Consider the following 20,941-nt stretch of genomic DNA (forward strand, 5'->3'; position numbering starts at 1 on the left):
CAGCATGAGCTCTTACCAAAAGCTCTGTGAAGCTCAGCTATGCACATAATCTTTGCTGGGTGCAACCTAACTACAGCTCAGTTTTACTTATGAGCTTCCAAAATACCTACGCCAACAGAAACTTTGTTACTTAGCATTATGTTGATGTCATCTCCATCCAAGTTTACTCCCATCCTTCAGTTGCAACAATAGGTTAAATCCTCTCTATAGTAAGCTTCATCAGCCAAGTTCAGTGTCAGAATCAACTGCCCTATATCGCTTTATTTTCCTGAATAAAACATTAACAGTGGATACCTAACTTTAATTTAAAAGCTGACCTTATTAATTATGTTAGTAATGATACATCTCGAATCAATAGAAAGCATGTCCAGCATTGCTGAAGCTGTCATCATATGTCATTCTGTTCATCTGAAAGACATTTCCTAGGCATGTTTTGAGGTCTGAATCTATGATGTCAAGTATTTTTCTTTAGGCCAATTCACAGAGTTAAGCCTTCATCCCTGTTAATTACGAAAAGCTGGTGTTAAAAAAAAAAAAAAACAAAAACAAAAAAACACCAACCAAAGATTGCTGCACCAGTAGCACTGAAATACCACACTACAATGAAACCAGCAGACTCATGCAAGGTGTTCTCAGACATCCTCAATGCATGCGATAGGTACTAGCTGGTGTACAAAAATCTTTCCCTAGTAAATGCAATTTAATAAACTAATAAATAACTTAAAAGGCATTCAACATAGTAAGACTATTTATCACCAGCTTAAACTGTTGATTTTCCACATTTCATTGAGTTTGTTTTCCCACATGGTAGGTTTGCTACATATTAAATAGTTAAGCTTTTCCATTTATAAATGCTTGATGTATGCCAAAGCTGTATGCAAATTCAGGAGAGAAAGAACGATAACATCAAAACAGCTAGTATTAGTTAAAAATACCACTGACCTCTGCAAAGTATAATATTAACTTTTTAAAAAAGTTACTGCATATAAATCCCCACTCCTCTTCTGCAGTTACACAAAACATTTGAAAAATTGTCATTCTACTTTTTTTTTTGCAATGGTTTTATACTTGGAATCTATCCTTCCAGTTAAGCAAAGCTTGTAAAGTTAATGCTTTGCTCCTCCTTCCTATAGCTGTTTTATTGAACAGAAAATCTGTTTCTGAAGCCAAGAGATACTGGTTGTTACTATATGGCCAAGGTAACACAGATTAGAGTGGCAAAAGATGATGATCTGAGAAAGCAGAAATTTCAAAATTAAGAGTTTTAAGTAGATCTTTTCTTCCCAAAGAGCCTAAGTTCTTTAGTATAGCTAAGTACCTTTGAAAAGGCACCAAAAACAGCCCTTTGAACTGAACTTCCAAAAAAATTAAAAAAAAAAAAAAAAATTCACTTTAATAGGGATCTGGGAATTACTAGATACACATACATCCCTCTCCCATGGCCCTGTAAGACACATTCAGTAATCTAAAATAAAGATTCCATATTATATAACTTCATATATATTATATATTTAATATATAATATATATTTTTATGTACACTGCAGAGATACATACAGTCTCAGTCAGCAGGATTAAACTATTTTGTTTTGAAATGTTTGACTGGTGTCACTATTCTTCTATTGTTTCGTGAATTCAATGGAATTTATCTATTACCTGAAAAGAAATTTAAAAGATTCAAATGGAATCTGTGGATCAATACTAGCACCAATACAGATGGCCACTACTTTAAAATGACTGCAGGTACTGAAATAGTATGTTTTTTATAACTCTTCTCTTACTGCACAAGCATTCCTGCAAAATATTTAGGCAGCAATACCTGTCAGGCCCATGCATCTATTCCTGTTAACTTTAAATCTGATACAACTTTCCTTACTGTAATATACAGTATCTCTTTTGTTCTGTTGGACTTTTTCATTTTTCACAGAGAAAAGTGATCAAGAGCTATCCAACAGTATTATTTATTTTTTTTTAAATCCCCAATCTCCTTCCATTGTATGGCTCAGTTTCAAGATTTAACTGATAGGCAGCCACCACCACTATAACCACTACCCTTCTGACACAGCTCAGTCACTGACTGTTGATGCTTATAACACAAACTTTTGAGGCTGGCTTGCTGTTTATGGAAACCAAGATACCAGAGGTCATATCTTTTTGTCACCACCTGCCAAACAATAATGTCACTGAGTCCCGATACTATAATTCAACTAGTTACCTACCATTTGGGTAACAAAAAATAACAAACTCAGTTGCGATTTTAAACATTATATGAATATTCACCCTGAGAACACAGAGGAAGTGTTTAAAAAAAATTCTGATATGTTTTCTCTTCATTTATAGTTCTTTTCTCTTCACCTCTTCTTGGTCACCTGGGTTTGTATCTAGTAGTTGACTTCACATATGCTTTCCCGGTTGACCTGTTCAGGCGACAGTCAGGTACTGGTGATAGAAAAGCCCAAAAAGGCTTGTAGAAAAGAGGCAAGCAGCAATCCACCAGGTGAGGAAAGACAGGAGTCCCCGGAACAGGAGAGGAGTGAAAATATTCTTTAGGCTTCCCAAAGCCATTGTTATTTGTACTACAGTTACTTTCATCTTTCCCTCAGCAGGTGGATACTCAGAATAAACTGAACTGGGAAGCAGACTGTTTTCTACTGGAGTGTCAGAATTCAGTTCTGGGTAGATGCCCCAAGAATAATTACCTGTTAAAAAGAAACAAGTAATACATTTTTTGTAGATTTAAATTCAAGTTCTGTTATTTCTATCACTTTATAGATCATCATATATATTTTTCACACACACAAAACCAGAAGTTCTTATAACTTGGTAAATACTAACTGTATGTCATCCTGATCATACCAGTGAGCTATTAGGATTCATCTTACCTTTTGACAACCCAACATCCAGATGTGAAGATGTGACATAGCTGCCTTGGGAACCCTGTCAGTGTTGGGTATGATTCATCTTACCAGATGTAGATGTCTACTCCAGAATGGGATAAATCAGTGCCTAATAAAGCCTATCTCTTTCCATTGACATTTTGCAAAAAGAATGCCATGATTGCATAGCAGGCTGTGAAAGACATCCCTCACAAGAAAGAAAGAAGAAAAAAAAGACCCCAAGAGCGACATCAGCTCTCCCAGCAATGAAATGAACCCCGTATCTCGCAATTTCCATTCAAATGTGTACTGAAGACTGAAAAGCTGAAAAAAAACTAAAAATCCCTTAACAGCTGCTCATAAGGTTCAACCATCAATGCTTTATACAGCTCACTTTTAAAATACTTTTTAAGAGACATTTCAACAGAAGTAAAGAGCATTACTGGCTGTATTGCACAACTTCTCATAAATAAATTAGCATATAATTGAAAGATGTCAAAAGCAGCAACAGAAAAGGATGGCTTAAAAGCCACACATCAGAATGTTTTATACTGCAGGGAACTACAGTAAATTTCTGTATTGCAGGTACCTTACATTCTAATTTTCTTCAGTAAGCTGAAAATGTAAGAGCCCTGCATAGAGCAGAACATATTTTTGTTTATCCAATTTTGCTTACCTAGTGTTTTCAAGAGCAGAGTTGTGTGGAGGAGCATTACCAAAGGTGCAACATACTGCAGTGCAATTACACAAAGATAATAGAATACCCGAGCCACCTGGGAAAACAGAAAAGAGTAATTCATGAGTTCAAGCTGATCAGAGCAAACCCTTATGAACAAGTCTAGAAAAAAACAAGCAATTTATTAAAAAAGAGGGTATTTATGCGTTAAAGCTGTTTTAAAAGTTTTCCAGCACATCTTGGCATGTGACATATAGTCTTCAAAAGACCTACTGAAGAAATCCCTATAATGAACTCTAGTTTCAAGATGTTTACAAATCTGACAGAAAGACTTGAAAGCAAATAATTAAAAGTATTAGTTCTGTTGTAAGGAACAGAAATAATTTTACTTCTGTAAATTATGTATCATCATTCAAAGGTTCCCCTTTCAACACACCAGAATCCAGCTAAACATGTTTATATTTTTTTAAGTCCCCAGTGATTTACAAACTAAATCCCATTTCAAAAATGAAGTTGTAGTTACAGTCCAAAGCCTCATGAAGCAAATAAAAGTTTGATTAATATTGCAGCCCTTTTTTGAAAGCAAGGTATTTTTAAGATTTATGTAAAACATGACTATTTTAAAAACAAGATGACTTTTCATTAGTAGTTGATCAATAACAGCATTTAAATGGTGTATTTCAGGTATATGTTATGGTTCATTGAAATCCATTCAAATTTATCCTCCCACTGCTCCCAATCTATTCCATCTTTCTCAAAAATTGTCACATTACATATTTTATGTAAGCTGTTCACTTGAAAGACTAGACCAAATAAAGAAGGAAAAGAGTCATAAAATCAATGGTAAACAAGCAATGAAATAAAGCTAACTGGATTTTAGAGAACAGACTACAGAGTGGCAAAAAAGATGAAGGCAGAAATAACATTTATGGAAATGTCTCTAAAACCTCAAAGGGCTTTCTGATGAGCAAGCATTAAAAAAAAAAAAAACCCACAAAACTTACATGAGAAGAAAAGGTAGCAAGACACCAATAGAAGAAAAATCACCAGATAAAAAATATTGCAAGGAAATGGATGGAATAAGATAAAAAGAACAAATTAAAGAAGTAGTAATTCCCGTAGGATGACAGATAGGAAAGACTTTACTGGCAGTTTCGAAAGAAGATAAAGCAGACATAGCTACTAAAACAAGACAGACAGGACTTCATTTAGTGTCTATGTCCTTCTGAAAAGAGAAGGTATGAAGATACTCGATAAATGGATTCAGGACATGTCGTATGGAGAAAATAATACTGGTTTATAGACAGGATGAAAGCTCCCAGAACTAAGGTTATGTACTTACAGCAATGAGCACAATTCTGTCCTAAACCAGGTTCTGCTACATGTATTTCCTAACATTTTCCTGAAACAATCTGCTAGCCACTGCATTTGCAAATAATTACTGCACAGTCCACTTATGACCTTCAGCTACTCAGTTAAGCCAAGGACAAGACTATAAGTAATAGTGACAATCCTAAGAGAGTAATCTGTTTTGTGGCAACTTGCCAATAACTTAAGACAACTGCATAATGTGTGATACCTCTCTGCACATTTTGGTTTGCAGAATTTCTCTGTGATAGTGCTTTTTTTATAAGATATAGCCTAGGAAGCTTCATTCAGATTTCAGCTCTGGTGCCACAGAAGACACAAAAATTGGAACAAAGCATCTGTACAGACAGAGCACTCTGAATACATAACCTCCATGGCACCACACTTACCATTTTCTGCAAATCAACCATACTTATTCTGCCAGCTTCCTTTTTCATCTGATCCACACTTTTCTGGGCTAAATTCAGATAGGCCTGTAAATGATGGCGTATCATACCTAACCGTAAAGCACACAACAGGATTACAATCCACAGCCTGACAGTGTCAAAAGTATCTTCTGACATCCTGTGGGGAAAAAAAAAAAAAAAAAAAAAGGTAAAGCTGTTTTCCATCGGTCACTTACTACTACAGTTATTTGTATCATATGTAAAGGAATCTTGAAGCACATTGTCAAAAATTCTTAATACACAATCTACAGTTATGTTCACATGCAAGTAGGATTCACTTTTGCCCTCCGACTCTCTCTTTACTGCTGCTTCTTAGTAGCCCTGTTACAGCATTAAATCCTCATTGGTATCCATTTGTCTGTGAACAAGAGCAGTTTTTAAAGGCTTAAATTCTGAATAATGAAGATATGATGCTAAAATACAAGCTCGCTCAGATAATTACAGGTTTTGAGACACAGTTCTGGATAGCAAATGCGCACTTCAGTTGCCTTAGATACCCTGCTATAGCACAGCCCTCATGTAAAATAAACTGAGGAACACCTTAGAAGCATCTCGTAAGCCTCGCAAGCTATGAGTGTCAGGCAATCATATCTGTTTGCATACTACTATTCTGAATTATCTAGACGAATAGTGGTAATGACAATCACCTATGCTACTGATACTATATTTATTGCAGATATCACTCTTCCTGAAAATTCCTTTCCCTTCTGTTTTTTTAAATATTTCAGTTATCAATTTCATATGCATTCCATCTACACATGCATCTGAAGACAAATCACCAAGGTCCATTCTCATGCCAATGTATCTTGACTGCCATCAGTGAAATCACTCCTCCCCTGTCCCAACATGTAAGATACAAGGTTCCAGAAAGTGACAGTGAGGTGGTATTCCACCCCTAGGAAGAAAACCACTGCCAGAAGACAGCATTTTGGGAACCACCACCTTAAAATTCAAAATTCTGCAACTAATTCTCATTCTTCCAAAATAATCAGCTCTTCAGAGCCCAGCTGTAACTTCCACAAGACCTTTGACAGCAGATGCTATTAAATTTTAAGTCTTTCATGTTTCTATCATTTCCACAGGACACTACTCAGACTTACGGTTTTGCTCTCAATAACCCAGAAAAAAAAATTTAAAGGGAATCTTACAAAGGGATGCTCTCTTTGCCCAAAGGTGGGTTCATAATGTAGTCCTTAGTGATTGGTTTTACCCACAGTAGAACCATAAACAAAGGTGCCAAGAAGTTTATATGTAGCAAAGTTCTGAAAGAAATAAGAAAAAAAAAGGGGGGGGGGGGGGGAGGGGAAGTTATTAAACACAATTACCATACTGTTGAAAGTGGGGGGTACAGACTGAAAAGGAGAAATCCAAATTTTAAAATAGGTAAGAAGTTAAATAAGATTACTTCCCTGTTCTATAGGTATGACTTACATTTCAACAAATCAGTAATACTACATACTGTGAAATCACTGGCTGTGGCTTTAAAAAAGTGCTCTTAGACTATCTGAAAACCTGATTTATTCTAAACAATCTAACCAAAAAAGCTGCCTGCATTAAGCCACATGACAGAAAAGACAGTTGCCGAAAATTTCCATGTGATGGTATAACATCAAATTGCACTAGCTAATTGCAGCTTTAATCTAGAGAGTTAGCATCTCAGATAATTATGATCAGATATATTAAAAATATACTCTTACAGTACTACTTTTTTATTAAAAATTTACTCAGATTAATTTTCATTATTGATAGAGACCAGGGGAAACAGTTCTCAGAGGTCAGATTTCCCAGTTTAACAAAGTAATGAAGTTTTTTTACTTAGGAACCTTGACTAAAGGAAACTTGTACTTACATTCAACTAGATATTCAAACAAAACAAATAAAATAAAGAAAAAAAAAAAGTCACCACAGCTATTCCATTTTAGAAGCATTGCACAAAACTGCAGTATCAATGTAAAAGCAGAGTAGTACTCTCTTGCGATCTTTCAGTACAAAACAAACAGCAGAATTTTAAAAAAGGAGGTAGTTTTCCAGATTTTTTTTTCCAGAATCCTTCTTCATCTCCAAACCCCACAACCCAACCATTTTTCATTACTAAAATCAAACTAAAAGAGTTGAAGTCTTCACTGCTGTAGATCTGGTGGTTTTGCTAGTGTAATGCTTCCTCACTAACAGAATCAGTTTGTCTATACTTCCATCTCCAACCAGAGAGCTTCTACACGATAGAAAAAATGAGGTACTATTCTGAAGAACACAAGTCCTTTCTGATTTCTAAACTTCCTAAAACCATTAAGATGTTTGCATATTTCAGAAGATGTCATCACAGGCACATTTAAACCACTGATGAAGAAATAAGCACTGCTAGTTACTTAGTGTTGACAGGGAACACGACAGCACCGAAGAACAGTCCAAAGCATTTCACTAACTTGTGAAAGTATTTTACCTTAGCTTCAACTTATTTAAGACATCCTACCAAGTTAATGGACTGGAATATGCTAAGGGCAGCAAGAATCCCTTTCTGTCCGAGTACAGGGAGAAAAGCTGAAAGATTCTGGAAAATGAGGGAATGTGTATGAAAATGGTACAAATTGATTAATACCCAAAAATATAAGCAGCCAACAACATTTCTAAAGAACAAAAAAAAAAAAACCAAAAAACAACAGCTATCAGAACCAAAAAGGACTCCAGATTATTTTTATTCCTTTTACCAAAGAAAAAACAAAAACCCCATATACCACTCAATTCCTATATAAATAAAAGAAACACATTAATCATTTTGTGTATATTAAGTAAGTTCACCATTAACCTGTAGCGTTTTTTTTGGCAGTGCTCTCTGGAAGTTAAGTCTCCCTTTCTGTAATATAATGGGAAAGGGACCTTGTTTCCTCTGGGGATTTTTCTGGTTGTGGGGGTTTTGTTTTGTTTTTGGTTGGTTGGGGTTTATTTTGGTGGGGGATTCTTTTGTTAGTTGAGTTTTTTTTCTGTTTTTTTTTTCTGGGGGTGGGGGGGAGTTGGTTTAGGGGAGGAGTTTGGGGGCTGGTATTTTTCTGGACAGCTTTGTGGGTTTGGGATGGGGATTTTTTTGTGGGTTTGTTGGGGTTTTTCCCCTCTAAAAGCAGACCACATATCTGACTGCAGACACAATGTTTTCCTGCACCCAAATTACAGAGCTTTCCATCAGTGACATGTTGTCTTCATTTACTACTCACATTTAGTCATTGACAAACAATTGCAAATGGTCCGTAATGACGTACTCATTGATAAAAATACATCACTAAGGGCAAATACCAATCTCTTCAGGCCAGTTAGAATCTATCACTTGCCACTGATTCTCCATTTATAATTGCATTACCTAATTACGTTGATATATGACCAAATTTTAATCCATTTAACGTAATTTTTATACTGTCCCAGTTGAATAGTCAGCATATTGGTAGACTTCTGAAAATTTGCTTGATGTTGAAAAAAGTTATCTTTAACAACCACCTCCAAAATCCTCTAAACATTAAGTCAGAGAAGATTAATTTTTCGTAACTCCATTCTAGTGGATATTAACCCTTTCAGTTCTTGATTAATGAACTTCTGTTTCAGTAGGTTTGTATTTCTGCCTAGTATCTCATGTCCACAGATAGAGGAAGATGCTGGAAAATTAGAGGACACATACAGAAAAGGTGTAAGAAATTTTAAAATACTGAGAACCATAAAAACGAAAACCTAGGAAGTTTATTTAGGTTATCTGAAAAGAACAGACTAAGAAGTGACTGGGTCACAGCCTACACATACACAGAAACTTAACAGCAGATAAAAGAAGACAACAGCTTTCAGCTATACCTGGATGCATTCAGCTGCAATGAGTGCAAGTATAGCACAGAATACTTAGCTATAAATTTACCAAGACTGAAGGACCCACTGTAAACACGGATTAATTTTTAAGATGGGCACTTCTGGGGGAACAACAACAAAAAAAAAATAGCAGTTTGAACATAAATAATTTCTGTATCAGAAAATATAACGATTCTCTTAGGAAAGTAACCAGGCTCACAATGGTCTGTGCTGCATAATCTGTCATTAACATGTATAAAACATCAAAGGCAGAGAGCTATCAAAGACATATGGAGTTTCTCCCTCGACCAGAGAGTGCTGAAGAGAAACACTTAAGTCAGAGAAAACATTTTTACTACCAAACTTAAGGACAGCTGAAAATTAAAATATTCCCTTAAACTCATATTAACGTCTGACCCTTATTAAATATTCTGGGTCATTTTTTCATTGTATTTTACCCTGAATATATGAAATGCATGATGGTCACCTGGAGGTGGGGGTGTAAAAACAAAAATTCCTGTGGTTGCACCTCTGCTTCCTGAAAGTCATCTTAACTTCCGAGAAGATATGATGGGGAAAAGGAAGCAGTAAGCAGAAATATTCATGGTGGAGCTTTTGCAGGAGAAAAGGAAAGCTCATTTAATTGGGACTCTAATTACAAGGCAAAGAATGTAACAAGACTGGCAGAGCACAGGTTGAGCAGAAAGAGGCAGGTGGCAAGTCTGCTCAAGGTAAGAAAAGCAGGCAGCAATAGAAGGCTTAGTCACCACCTTCTTGTTGGAATAGTTTGCTTTATTTTCAGACATTAAAGATTTAAGACTCAGTAGTATACCTATGTGCATAGATTTTTCTCTTACTGTGTTATTTTTTCTGTTGCTAAATTCAGAGCATCCAGATGCATTTGAGCCAGTCGCAAGCCAGGGAATGTCAAAAAAGCACCAATAAGTGAACACAGAACAGCCAGGAACAATTTGAAGGTTAGTTTAGACACAGGACCCCTAAAAGAAAAGAAAGGAAATAAGCATTTTCTTGGGGAGGAAGTCGGGGGGTGGGGTATCAGAGATTACTTTCAACAGTATCTAACAAATAAAGAAGCAAACAGTATTCTATAGTCCTACTCTGGAATAACAGCTTTATTACAAACCAATCAGGAGCTAAAACAAAAAAGGTCAAGTATTTATTTCCCAGACAAACAGCAAACCTGAGCTATTGCCTATAGACATTGTTTGTTTGTAGAGAAAAAAAAAAAAGAGTAATTTTAATTGGAATTAACAGCAAATCATATAACAGAAATCTAATCATTGTGTTTTTAAGAGAGGAACAGATGCATCATGTTTAACTGGTCAAAGACAAAATGGATATTCAAGTTATGCTACTTACATTCTACCTTTACCCATAAAAAAGCTCCATCACACACTCATTACTGCAGTTTCTCACAGATTTAAAACATACATGTGGACAAGTAACTCTTCCAAATGCTTAATGTGGTTTGCTTTCATGAATTATTGAGTATATGAGAAAAATTCAGGAAAAGAAACTGAATTACAGATTTAACACTGGATAACACAAAAAGAAAAACAAAACAAAACAAAAAAAAACATAACCAACACCAAGAAACCAAAACAACCAAAAAAACAAAGCCAAAACCAAACAACATGTAACCAACACAGATTAAAGAGAAACAAAAATAAATCTTGTAAACCACATGAGATTCAGATTCTGTCTTAATCTTTGTCATATACATTACTAAGAGACACTATCACAAATTCAGCTGCTGTTGTAAACAGCCAAAGCATCATACAAAAGTTAAAAAATAAACACTTAACAGGAAAAGTAATACAGAAGTTAGCAATCTTGCAATAGCATAGGAAAATCAAGGTGAAGAAAACCCATAGGATTCAGGTAAGGGTTTCCCATTAGTTTATTCATAAATGACATACTAGCTTAAGGAAACTTCCATTCCTCAAAAATACATTCCATAGCTTCTGCATGATACTTGACGACTTCCATGCAAAACATCCAAAGTGCCCTTCCACACTGATGACACGCCCCATGAATAATTTTAGAGCAAGTGTGTAAGGAAAGAATCAAAATCTATTTTGCTATATACAAAGGCTGTCTATGATAGCAACTGTATATTTATGCAAAATTACAACCTACGGAATGTTCCTTCAAGAGTCTGTTCAAAACTTGGACGTCCTGTAGCAAGCAGATGTTTTTGCGTAACAGTAAAATGCTATGACAACCTGAAAACAGGACTGAACACCAAAATTTACTCTCAATGTCAACTTTGTAACAAGCTCCATCTGCAGCTTTGGCACCCGCACCCTCACCCTCCTGCATGTGACTGGCATGGCAAAAAATAACCCATCACCTGCTTTAAGCAATACTTACAAAGCTGAGGGGAATTACATTGAAAAATATCTTTATAATTTTGAACTATGTTTTATGAACTACAACCAAAATGTCAGGGTAGAAACTGTCTCCAAGTTAAAAACAGAAAACACAACTGCAACTCAATTAACTTGTATTGATGAATTATTTTCATTAACTCAACTCTTCACATTACTATAGAAATTTTAAGTATGTACAAAGAGGAAAATATGCAAGACAAATGCTTGCTAAGAAAGTCCAAGTGCTTCAGTTACAAATGCACACATAAACGAGACAAACATATTTCCAGAAACTTACTGGGATTCCAGGCCCTGCTTTTCAAGAAATTGCATAGCACTTTCGGAGAAATTTGAGAATCCTGCAGAGACACATATATCTATTTTATTAGTGTACAAACGAAGAATCCCTTCCTGAAATAAAACACTATATAAAAGTTATTATTTCAAACAAATTTCCCTTCTGTCTAGCATAGATCTTTCATATGCCATATATTATAGCCACATATCATAGCCACATATTGCATTACGTCTAATTAGTATGCAATAAAGTTTGAATTTTAACATCTCTGGTATTTGTAAGCTTCAGGAACATGAATAAAATTAACATTATTTTTTACAAATACAAGTGTTTGGTTTGTTTTTTTTTCCAGTAAAGGAGCTTTAGTTTACTCTAAGAAGGCAAAACAGGTTAAATGTAAAACTGGAAGACAAATATAATTAACAAAACAAACAACCTAGGCAACTACTTCACTATTTAAAACAAGTGGGGAAAACACACAGGATGGCCTTCAGAATCTGCATTCTGAAGCAGAATTTCTTCAAAGCAGAATTTCTTAGAAGTGTATGAGAGTTCTTTTTAAAGCAAATATTCTCAAAAACACCTAAAAGTCTGGAAATAAATTTTTCAGGTCATGCAATCACTAGAGGTGTTGTGAGCACTTAAGATAGGAGTTACCTGATTCCAGTCCAAACTCTAGATAGTTTTCTGTCACAATGAGAATTGCCATTGCTTTCACAAAGAAAAAGAAACCAAAGGTGACACAGACTGATCTTTCACCTCCATCCTCTACTTTGAAATAATGGGTAGTCAATGAAAATAGTACCTTGCTTCACATGAAAAAGGTCAAGGAAAATTAGGTTTGTAAAATAACTAAATTTAAGAAATATAAAGGGGTATTTTGGTTATCTACACTAGGGCTGTTCTATGATACACAATTATTTTTTATTTTTTTTTTAACTAATGTGCTCAGCCAATTTCAGCTTAATATTACAGAATACTGTAAAGCAAAATAATCACACAAGGGGTAGCCAGGAATACATTACTCTGGAATATAGCTTTGATTTTGGCTTGTTTATTTATAGTCAACTGCAGCAATATTCACTATCAACCCAAAAGAATTAAACCACAGTTTAAACAATTACATAAATGTAAGTTAGAACAAACCAAACATAGCACAACCATATATTCAATGCAAATTATTGATACAAATGAAAAATACTCCATCGAACTAGCATAACTCAGGATTTAATACATCAATTACAAAATGCAAAATATTACTTCTGAATGCAACAACTGTGATGGTGGGGAAGTGAATAAACATTCTTAACCACAGAGCTGCTATATGTGTTCTTCCTGAATGCAAGGTACAACAGCCATGCAAACAGCAAGAACTCAGCGTTCCAACAGGCACTTTTATCCATAATGGGATAAAACTTATTAACTGTATCTGCACATAGGGAGTGTAGATCTGCCTTACAAAAAACTGTGATGATTGTTGCTTAATTATTACATTTCTGTTTACTAAAGAGAAAACAGATGAAAGATGAAGGTTAGATTTCCCCACTTTCACATGCATGTCTTTGAAATTTTTACCTATCAAAGATAGTAAAACAAGTGCTTTGTTTAGTAGTATGTAGGAAAGAAAAAGCTATCCCATGCTCATCTTGTGGAAAAAAAAACAAACAAAAAATAAAACCCATTACAGTCTAGTATGATATATTAAGTCCTTTCATGTAACCCTAGTGCCACAAATACAAACATCTAAGACATCACCTGCTCTGTTACAAAGCTGCTTTTAAAATGCTTATTGAGTATACTCCTTTTTAACACATTTCTAAACACAGAAGTTATCTCCAAAGTTAAACGGAAGATTAGGATGAACTTCGCTTATTACTGCAGCCCATTACAATTGTGGGCTTTTTTTTTTTAATGGCATGCAATTTCCAGTCCATTTCCAGTAGCTAGAGATCACTCCACACATGACCTGCTTTGAAAAAATGAAAAGAAAAAGGAAAAAAAATGGTTTTAAGTATAAATTGTAGCCTTTTTTCAACTATGCAATAACATTAATTCATATTTGCACTTTTTTTTAAATGCTGGAAGTGTTTTAAGATGTAGACTGCAAGAAAACACATTTTAGAGTATCCATTCAGTAATACATACGAACAGTCATCAGTTAATCTCTCAAGAAACTATATGATTATGCAATATTGCACTTCATTAGCCAGCACATATTTATCATGCATACTGCTGTATTTCATGCATATGCAAAGAGGTACTCACACGCACGAGAAAGTGGCCTAGGGACAGCATCTAATAACTCTAAATGAACAGTAATCAACTTAAGCTCCCTTCATAAATCACAGAAAGAAGACATAGCTCATCCAGAACACAGGTACATAATAGGTCATACAGACCATGTTCTCGAAAGCTCTGTTTCTCTAATGGCATTCTTAAAGCCAGGCATCTTTTAACACCTAGGGATATCAATCACAAACTGAATGTACATCGATTCAAAATCCTGAAGTTATACAAAGGACTTCATAATACTTTCTGATCAATAGTCCTAACCTATAAAGAGATTTATAACCCCCTAGACACTTTATTTTCAACTACAGACTGTGCCTAAAGGATGTTGAAAATGCCATTAGAAAAAAAGAAAGCATACTGACAGTAAATTCCAATTACAGTACAGATTCAGTACGCAATATATCAATGAATGATTATGCAAACTACATGTGACTGTTAGTCAAGGTAAGCACTGCTCAGCAACAACTAAAACATCAGTGTGTTACCAGTGTTATTCTCAGACTAAAGCCACACAGCACTGTACCAGCTATCAGGAAGCTGCTATCCCAGCCAAAACCAGAAGAGCCACTAATAAAGCACTTTGGGACCAACACCAGATTAATTTCTGGATTTTTTTTTCTGAATATCTACACTATGAACATAAAAAAATGCTAATAGTTGGCTACTGCACTGAATCAAAACATCTGTTTCTAGAAGACACAACTGAAAAAAATTCCAATCTTCCAACTTCGCTAAGCTTTTGTTGGTCATTCTGTCAGCCAAATCCTTAGCACAGTTCTTAGTACAATCCTTAGTACATGAAACAGAAGAAATATCTGTCATCAAAACACAAAACTGACTGCTTTCAATTGAAAATTTGAAGTCAACAAAATTTTTCTCACACATTATGATTAATAAATTCTGGCCTTGACATAGTGAATTAGTAAATAGTTGAACACATTTTAAAATATTCTCAACATTCCAGAGGCCTGATGGCACAACACACGAAATGAGCCAGTTCTCTTTTTACATCTCTTTTCACCTGCCTAGGTTCCCATGATCATGAGGACTGTTATCAATACCTTATATTTCACCCTTTGTTATATTTCACCCTTTGCACCATCCTCCTTCATCCAAAAAGCCATAATGCTTGAAATAATATTAATGTATTTACGAAAATGTTAACTCTAATATAAAGTTTAGACTGTGCTTCCCGGTACTGCAGCCTTCTGCATTGCCACTAACCCCTCAGACTGCACAGGATCACACTACTTCATCCCATCAGTCCAGGAACCATATAGGTTATTACGTAAATTCAATACTACGAAGCATTGACTTCACAAGGATTTCTACAAAATCACCTACTTTGTGCAGAAGCCTTCAATAAAAACAACGTCTATTTAATGCCACAGGAAAAAATAAGTAAGTGAAAGTTGTACAAAGTCATAGAAAACTAGTTCTGACCATTTGTTCCCTTTGTATGATTAACAACTCTTAAACTACCTAGTACTAGGTTACACTTGTACACAAGTTTCTTATTTTCCAGAATTTATTTATTTCTGCCTATCAGGTCATTATTCTCTAGACTTTCCCAAATCTGCATATTCTTTCAGAAGTGCCTTATGAATTATAAACTTTAGCTTCTGTGAAATTTCTCCCATCCCAACAAACTGACAGAATTCCTTAAGAACTTTCTGAAGTATACTGCCCGTTACCAAAACCTCAAAACAATATTGATCCCTTAGACAACACATGCCTAGATATAAAAATGCTGAAGCATGCAACTGACTGTTCACAGCTTCTACATAAAATTTAGATTTTAGCACATGACCTTTCATTTTTAATAACTATTCTATTGGATCTTATTTCCCTTCTAGTCACGTAGCAAAGCTAGCAAGAAAATATTGCTAATGCGCTTCTAACATGCAGGGAATACTAGGTATGTTTCAACCTTCTCCAGGTCCAAATGTGCAATGTATTCCCAAGTGCTTCAGCCAGATGAGAATAAAAACTGGAAATGCTGGTTTAGGCTCAATTTACATAAAAATAGCAGGCGAGAAAGGAATAATTAAAAAAAAATACTCTAATAACTACTTGCATGTTCACACTACTGAGGCAGAAACCTTGCACTGCCAGGCAACTTCATCTTTTTTACTTTCTGCATTTGGTTTTGCCCTGAATTGATGACCAAACGAAAGCAGTAATTAGGACTGTATTCAAATACCACTCTAAGAAAGAATTAACTGCAGTGGATTTTTCTGCAATGTATAATTCGCAAGTCTGTTTCATCTAGAGTTGCAATCATTGTAAAACTATTTAAATTGGCTATAACCGAGATTTGGCTGCCACCAATACATTTAAGAGTGCATTGTGGCTTTAGTATTTGAAGCTTGTTTTTCCATTAGCACTATTAACCTCCCCCTCATCCTCAAAATGGGAGTCAAAAGTGTTGGCTTTCACTTCTGATTTCTTAAGCAATAGCTGCTTCTTTCCCCCTGCCAATAACAAATTCAAATTCACAACTTCACCCAAACAAATAAAACAAAGGCTGTAATACTGCTGTAATATCATTATAAGGTGCTTCAGAGCCAGCGACTGACTTTCCTGTCACTATGTTTAGAAAAAACACCTTTTGAACTGTGGACCTCTCCACTGACAAGTCAAAGGAGAAATACCTTCTCTGGAAGCAAGCTACAGTCTTTATTTTCTCATAATGTGAGTCAACTCCCTCTTCCAGCAAGCTCTTACTCTATATAGAAAGTTCTGGGTATCGTTTTTACCTCAGGCTTGTCCTGAGTTCAGCTATAGCAGTCATTTTTCTCCTTCTTAGTAGCTGGTGCAGTGCTGTGTTCTTGCCTTTCAGCCTGGGCACAACACTGATAATGGCGTTTTCAGTTGTTGCTAGTAATGTTTAGTAATGTTTACTCTGACCAAGGACTTTGTGAGTCTCATGCTCTGCCAGGAAGGAGGGTCACAAGAAGGAGGAGGGAGGAAGCAGAGACAGGACACCTGACCCAAAATAGCCAAAGGGGTATTCCATACCACAGCACGTCATGCCCAGTATATAAACTGGGGGCAGTTACCTGGAAGGGCTAGACTGCTGCTCAGGTTGGGCTGGGTATTGGTCAGCAGGTGGTGAGCAATTGTATTCTCTTCCCTTGTTATTTCCCTTATCATTATTATTATTGGTGGTAGCAATAGTGGTTTGTGCTATACCTTAGTTACTGGAGTGTTCTTATCTCAACCCATAAGAGTTTCATTCTTCCGATTCTCCTCCCCATCCCTCCAGGAGCAGGGGGAGGAACAAAGGAGGGGGGAGTGCATGAGCGGCTGTGTGGTTCTGAGTTACCAGATGGGCTTCAACTACAACAAGGCTACTTAAAGAAATAATTCCTATCCTTATCATAAAGGCAGCACCTATTTTAATAATTATTAAGTACAGAAAAGCAGTAAGCATATCCAGAATGGTTATCCAAATATAACTGAGCATTAGATTTCAAAGGGTTTATATTACACCCCCAGCTATTGCTAACAGCAACAAAACCTAACCCAAAATCCCCATGCACAACACAGTAAGAACCCTTACTGAAGAACAGGCATTTATACTGAGGAATCAATTTTGAATATTCAAGTACTGTATCGACCCTAACTTAGCACTTTATCTGGTTGTCAGTTGTTGAGGGTGCAGAGGAGTTGCAGAACTTTATTTTCTAACTCACCTTTCCATAACCTGCGCTGTTGCAATTCCACTTATGCAATTCCACTGCTTTGAAGACTTACTAGGTCTTCAAAAGGCAACTTTCCTCCCTAAAACATAGATCTGGATTGGTATGTGGAGTTAATTATTGTGCAAGCACTCATGTCTGATGTTGCCTTTTCCAGTAAAAACAAACATAAGAGTTTCTTACTTTTATGGTCCAATATTGGTTGCTTTTTCCCTCAGTTACAGAGAGAAATTCAGCTTTTCACAGAGCTTCCAAAACGTACCACCTCTGCTCCCACAGCTGTCTACACATTTTATTTTCTGTAAACTTTGTAAAAGTTTCTTGAATATCCTTCGAAATTATGAATTCATGCACATCCCTTTGCCATAAATTTGTATACAAATTACTACACTAATTTGTTCAGGAAGTATCAGATTAAATAGACTGCAAACTTAAAGTATGCAATAAACTGCAATAACTTGCACACTTCTCAAAGTTGTAAACACTCTCTGTACAGAAATCTATTTCTGAATGCCAAACTGGGCAAAATAGAATTAGTTTAGAACCACTCCATACTACAGATAAGAACTACATGTAAGTTCACATATTTCATTTTCCATAAATGGTTTGGTATTAATACTAACAAGCTCTTGATTCCAGCATATACAGCATATACATTACCCAACCAGCATTAGCTTACGCACTCCTTTTTCCAAATGCTGTATATATGTGTATCCTGCCAATCAACAATACAGACCTTTATATGAATTGTAGGATGCTGTGGACTATTTGGATCAGATAGTCATTTAAAAACACAGAAAAGGATACACTGCAAAAGCCAGGACAAGCAGACACCACACTACACTGATATTCATTTCTTGTGAGGGCTTCACAATGCTGTAATAGGCTTCTGTCACCACATACACAACTGTAGCTGCAACAGTGAAATCCACCAACCACTGATATTCTGGAAAATAATGCAAGGCTGAAAAATACAAGTTTGCAAGCATTATTGTTTGTGCAATTATTTTATGGCAGTTACTGACATATATAGAATGGACAGACAATTACAAAACGCTTTCAATTGACTGAGGTCTAGGCAGACCATCCAAGACCAACAACCATAAAAAAGCCACATTTTTTCCACTCAACAGTGAACTTCACTGTTCACTTGTTACTTGATATTTGATTACTGCTCAGATTTATAAGGCTACAAGATTTTACTTTTTTATTATCTCAGCTTTTACACATTAACATCCTAACCTCAAAAAGCATACTTTATTTAGATGTCAATATCATAACAGAAAATGATTCTCCAGCTGCGACTACCTGCAATTCTAGATACGAGTTTTTTTACTCTGTTAAAAGACTAAAAGCTCACTGGCAATCCTTTAAAATACTATATATAATTGCTTCCTCTGTTTAAAAAACAAAACAAAACAAAACAACATCTAAGATACTGATGGCCTGTTCTTCCAGATATTGTTACTATCTCCTGTACAGCAATACAGGAGAAATTACTGTGTAAATTCCACTGTAAAAATTCTGGGGATAATACTGCAGTTGCATGCAGGCTGGGTGATTTACAAAGAGAGAGCTCCCACAGGTGCTGGAAAACTGCAATTTGTGACCTGTCCCTCCCAAAGACTTCTTCCTACATCTACATGGTTAGGAAGTCACGAAACATACTGAGACTTGTCTGTTGACAACAAGCTACCTGATGTCAAACATATGAAATTGGCCAAACTCTGGTATTTCCAAGTCCTATACTTATTCTGAAATGTCTACCTGGCTAGAGTCAACAAAAGTTTGTATACCTTACACTGTATCAGTATCCATAACTATTCTGGGAGAGAGTTAAATGCTGTAATTTCAAGCAAATAAGAAAAATTTAAACCCATGAATGCATTAGTTATTTATGTGCCAGCTTTAAAAAACTCTGCATTTCTGTTAAAGGTATTTTCTACACTCTTTCCAATAATTTGAGAAATGTTTTGCGTAAGACTACACTTCTTTCTGTATTTATGCATAGAACAAATCCATATAAAAACGTAGATTGGAAGAAAATGCATCACAAATACATACATATCCATATAAGTGTTTTCTGTAACAGAATGACTGGTTATGATTAAGAAAATAAAAATTACCATATAAAAAACAGCAACTTCCAAAACACTTAACGCTACTTATAAGATTAAATTTTTAAGCATTTTAGCTCAATGCTTATGATGCATCACTTATGATTTCTAAGCATTTTACCTCAATGCTTCAGATGTGTGGTTGAAAGGCCTAGGCTTCAATACTACGGCACATTCCCTATTTTAGATGAGCAGAAAATACATGTTTCAACATCTGCTGGTTCTCATTATCTTGCAAAAAGCCATGATCTCTGTTTCAAACAGACCATGGTGTTGTCTCATATTGCTCTGGCTGCCTGATGCAAGAGATATGCTTTATGCTGGATTTCACCTCCTCATCCTTTTCCATAAAACTGCTACTAAGATGTCACCCATGGAACAAGGGAGATTTAGCCCAAATTCTTGCTTTCTCATTAAACTTTATATCAGTTGTACTTTTATTCATTCATTGTCTATAACAAAAGATATTCCAACATTCATCATAAATAAACACTTGATAAAAAGAACCAGGATATATTTGAAATAATGTACCGTTGTCTGCATCCACTTATTCTTACCAATAGTGTCCCTTTCAGTCACAGATTTTGTTTCCAGATGAAGATCGATGTCTTTTGGAATGGTTAGAGGTTTGCTTTCAATATGACCATTATATTTTCTGAAAAAGTAAATAAATTAATAGATAATACATACATGGATATGACAAGCTTTCAATATGTAAAGACATTCCAAATTTAAGAAAAGTGCAGATCACTTTTTTGATAAATGCAAACATCTTTATCTATCTAGCTGAAAGCACTAATTCAAGTCTTGAGAAACAAACAGGTATGTCAAAGCCTCCTAGCTTTACCTTGCAAGGCTCTGACAGACTGCTGTGGTGTGGGTTTAAATGGCTTCTATATGCTGCATCCTGAGCATGTATCAGGACAAGATCCAGTATTAATTTCAGCCCACTG

General features: G+C 35.5%; 1 protein-coding gene across 3 annotated transcripts in view; it reads right to left on the minus strand.

Moving 5' to 3' along the window:
* Positions 1 to 1,405: 1,405 nt before the first annotated feature.
* The window catches only part of TMEM161B (transmembrane protein 161B), a 39,432-nt gene continuing 19,896 nt past the window's right edge, over positions 1,406 to 20,941 (minus strand). The window contains exons 4-12 of one of the 3 annotated variants that reach the window (XM_057404286.1): positions 20,546 to 20,643; positions 18,679 to 18,835; positions 12,533 to 12,684; positions 11,876 to 11,936; positions 10,042 to 10,182; positions 6,514 to 6,627; positions 5,309 to 5,483; positions 3,552 to 3,648; positions 1,406 to 2,698 (exon numbers count right to left, since the gene is read on the minus strand). In XM_057404286.1, the coding sequence (XP_057260269.1) occupies positions 2,421 to 2,698; positions 3,552 to 3,648; positions 5,309 to 5,483; positions 6,514 to 6,627; positions 10,042 to 10,182; positions 11,876 to 11,936; positions 12,533 to 12,684; positions 18,679 to 18,835; positions 20,546 to 20,643 (1,273 nt within the window). In that variant the 3' untranslated portion in view covers positions 1,406 to 2,420. The remainder of the gene's footprint in view (positions 2,699 to 3,551; positions 3,649 to 5,308; positions 5,484 to 6,513; positions 6,628 to 10,041; positions 10,183 to 11,875; positions 11,937 to 12,532; positions 12,685 to 18,678; positions 18,836 to 20,545; positions 20,644 to 20,941) is intronic. The other 2 variants (XM_057404288.1, XM_057404287.1) reach the window with 2 other exon arrangements.

This window comes from Pezoporus wallicus, unplaced genomic scaffold, assembly GCF_028554395.1.
Source record: "Pezoporus wallicus isolate ANWC-B61680 ecotype Strahan unplaced genomic scaffold, APGP_CSIRO_Pwel_v1 contig_4322, whole genome shotgun sequence".
Classification (NCBI taxonomy): Eukaryota; Metazoa; Chordata; class Aves; order Psittaciformes; family Psittacidae; genus Pezoporus; species Pezoporus wallicus.